Genomic DNA, 3,516 nt, shown 5'->3' with positions numbered 1-3,516 from the left:
TTATACTTGCTAATACTATCTTTACATTTTTTACAGAAGCTAATTTTCTCTAAATTTGCAGCTTCATTCCATAGCTTTTATAGACTCATAATCTTGAATATATTTCCAGTATCCTTTAAAAAATAAATTCATACAAGATAATTTTAACACAATAAAACTTAACAGGTTACAGCACAACTGCCTAGCCTTCCAGCTACCACTGAATACTTTTCCAGTACAGAGAAGCCAGCATGTTGGAGTAATTAATTCTCTGTATTTACCTTTACTAAAAAGAGGTTTTTGGTAGTGAGAACAAATAATCTCTCATTTGTTGCTTGAAAGCCTAAAATAGGATCACTGGTTTCTAGGCTTGCTACTTGCTGCTTAGCAACCTGCCCTACTTGCCTGCTTTCCTTCCTATTGTGAAGTACAGTGGACATGGGAGTGGGCTGACGATAGTTGAAAACTCGTTGAAGGCACTCGCAAAGGGCTGCATAAGAATAATTTGGAGCACAGGCAAAAAAATTTTTGTCTCTCTTTGATGCTTGGACGTAGCCTAAAGCATTGAAAATTGCGATATGCTCCCACGTGTCGTCTTGGTTGCTGGAGTGTGGTTGCCAGAGTAGGGCATCAACATCATGGTGCAAACAGAAGCAGGGCGTTTCTTTTTTTTTTTTTTTTTTTTTTTTTTTATTATTTTTTAACATCTTTATTGGAGTATAATTGCTTTACAATGGTGTGTTAGTTTCTGCTCTATAACAAAGTGAATCAGTTATACATATACATATGTTCCCATATCTCTTCCCTCTTGCATCTCCCTCCCTCCCACCCTCCCTATCCCACCCCTCTAGGTGGTCACAAAGCACAGAGCTGATCTCCCTGTGCTATGCGGTTGCTTCCCACTAGCTATCTGTTTTACGTTTGGTAGTGTTTATATGTCCATGCCACTCTCTCACTTTGTCACATCTTACCCTTCCCCCTCCCCATATCCTCAAGTCCATTCTCTAGTAGGTCTGTGTCTTTATTCCCGTCTTGCCACTAGGTTCTTCATGACCTTTTTTTTCCCTTAGATTCCATATATATGTGTTAGCATACAGTATTTGTTTTTCTCTTTCTGACTTACTTCACTCTGTATGACAGACTCTAACTCCATCCACCTCACTACAAATAACTCCATTTCGTTTCTTTTTATGGCTGAGTAATATTCCATTGTATATATGTGAGGGCATTTCTTTAGGATCCACTATGACAGAGAAAAGGTACTGGTTGCTTCCAAGATTCCCCCACTTATATGGCAATCCTTTCTTCTCCCCATGTTCAGATGAACCAGCTCTCCTATCCAATCTCTCCTTGGTGGTACCTGTTTTTCCTTGGATTTCAAGCTAGTTGATTGCCCTGTAACCTCAGATCTCACATGAGTAGTTTTTAATGTACCGCCATCAAATCTGCATAAACTGGAGCTCTCTTCAAAGAAAATATCACATTCTTCTAACTAACTCTTGAGCATTACAAGGAGGTTTATCTTTATCTGGATTTGGATTCAGTTCATCAGAGGTCAAATGCATCAAACGTTCAGCTATTGCAGCACACTGAGCTGTCTCATAAATTCCCCGTTTATCACCGACCACTAGTTCTGGCCATGTCAGTCCTTCATTCTTCTTAATCAAGGAAATCTCCAAGCTATTTTTCTCTTTAATTGTCCATACACTGCTTTCATGATCCATAGATGAATAGAGATTTCCTTCCAGAAACCTCTGACCCTTCAGCACAACGTTGACATGATCAGGCAAAAACTGTATTTGAATGTCTTCTGGAAGCAGTATTGTTACTGTCAAATCATCTTCAGTCTGTTGCCAGTAATACAGAGGTTCTTTGATTTTCTCTGACATGTCTTCATCCTTACTTTCTTCAAGATCTTGACCAACTTGAACAAATGTAAAGGACTTGTAGGAGACAATCATTAGACCATTCCCATCGGGCTCAAAAGCGACATAATGGGGCACTGACTTTCCACGGAGAATATTATGCTTAGTAATTTCATATTTTTTATTATCTTTATTTTTCTTATTAATAGTGACCCACTCCAAGGAAACATAGAAACCACTTCCTTCCATATCCAATTCCTCTTTCTCTGTTCAAAGAAGCAGCATAGTTATCGAATGTTCTTCAGCTTTCAACAATGAGATACTGTGAATTATGATAAAAGGACGCCCAAGCTCTACATTAAACATAATCTCCCATTTTTCAGAAGCACTATTTCCATGTTCACCTGTTCCAATGAGATACAATCTTCCAGTTCCATCTGACAAGGTAACCCAAGTAGAAGATGTGAAATGGATGGATGCGCAAAGGCGATTATCATATGCTGTCAAATCTGTAGGAAGTCGAAACACCTCTCGTGGTTTTCCTAAGGCAGTGTCCAGCATCACTGTTTTTTTTTGTTTGTTTGTTTTTTTATTTATTTATTGACTGTGTTGGGTCTTCGTTTCTGGGCGAGGGCTTTCTCCAGTTGCGGCAAGCGGGGGCCGCTCCTCATCGCGGTGTGCGGGCCTCTCACTGTCGCGGCCTCTCCCGTTGCGGAGCACAGGTTCCAGACGCGCAGGCTCAGTAGTTGTGGCACATGGGCTTAGTTGCTCCGCGGCATGTGGGATCTTCCCAGACCAGGGCTCGAACCCGTGTCCCCTGCATTGGCAGGCAGAGTCTCCACCACTGCGCCACCAGGGAAGCCCAAGCATCACTGTTAAATTCATAATTCTTCCAACGTTATCAACGTAGTAGACACTGTCTTGATACCATGAATCACAATGTAGGTAATTATACATTCCAAAAGCATGCATGTGTTCCAGTGTATACTGATCATCTCGAAGTTTTACTTCTGCCACAGACAAGGCGAGGAGCTGCCACTGTTCCCACTAGGCAGACCAGAGAAAACTCCTGATTCATAGGCAGAGTACACAGAAAAGTCTTGTCTCAGTGGTGAGGAATAATCAGACATAGACTGAGCATTTCTCCAGACAAGCCTGCATCAAGCTCCAGCTGGTAACAGGGCAGCGGCTCGAGGGAGAGCTTATAACCCTCGAAGCAGGGATCCAACAGAGGTCTCTTCATCCGCAGGGAGCAATTAGCGGCCACCTCCATCGCCTTCCAGGGTCCTAACGTGAGAATTAATAAAGTTCGTGTTGAAAGGTCCGCGCTTCACGCGTATCACCGTGGCTGGGAGGCAGCGTGGTTCCCATCCCTGTCTCCTGTACTTTTAAAATTAGATTCAATAAAAGAAATTAGATTCAGAAAAACCTGAAGAACCATTGCAATTACTGCCAAAATGTTTCAGAAGGCATTAGGTTAATGCCTCCTCTCCTAGGAGAGGAGTGGAAAAGAAGATAGATGCTCATCACCAGGGATAGGACTCTATTTGTTACGAGGATTTGTAGGGGCGGCACTTTGTTATTGGGTATTTGTTTTGAAATTGGAATTATATTTGTTGAATTTTAATCATAAGCAGGGAAATACATCTTCCTGAATGTAAGAAAATACATT

The 3,516-nt window shown here is 41.5% G+C and overlaps 1 protein-coding gene across 1 annotated transcript; it reads right to left on the bottom strand.

Moving 5' to 3' along the window:
* Nucleotides 1-242: 242 nt before the first annotated feature.
* Nucleotides 243-3,117, bottom strand: LOC132368438 (nudC domain-containing protein 1-like). The gene is given in 6 exon segments (XM_059927099.1): nucleotides 243-639; nucleotides 1,207-1,265; nucleotides 1,394-1,474; nucleotides 1,476-2,407; nucleotides 2,690-2,863; nucleotides 3,000-3,117. Coding segments are annotated over 6 exon segments (1,761 nt in total).
* Nucleotides 3,118-3,516: the final 399 nt, after the last annotated feature.

This window comes from Balaenoptera ricei, chromosome 7, assembly GCF_028023285.1.
Source record: "Balaenoptera ricei isolate mBalRic1 chromosome 7, mBalRic1.hap2, whole genome shotgun sequence".
In the NCBI taxonomy this organism is placed as follows: Eukaryota; Metazoa; Chordata; class Mammalia; order Artiodactyla; family Balaenopteridae; genus Balaenoptera; species Balaenoptera ricei.
The sequence above is the reverse complement of the archived record's forward strand: the minus strand, read 5'-3'. Positions and strand labels throughout refer to the sequence as shown.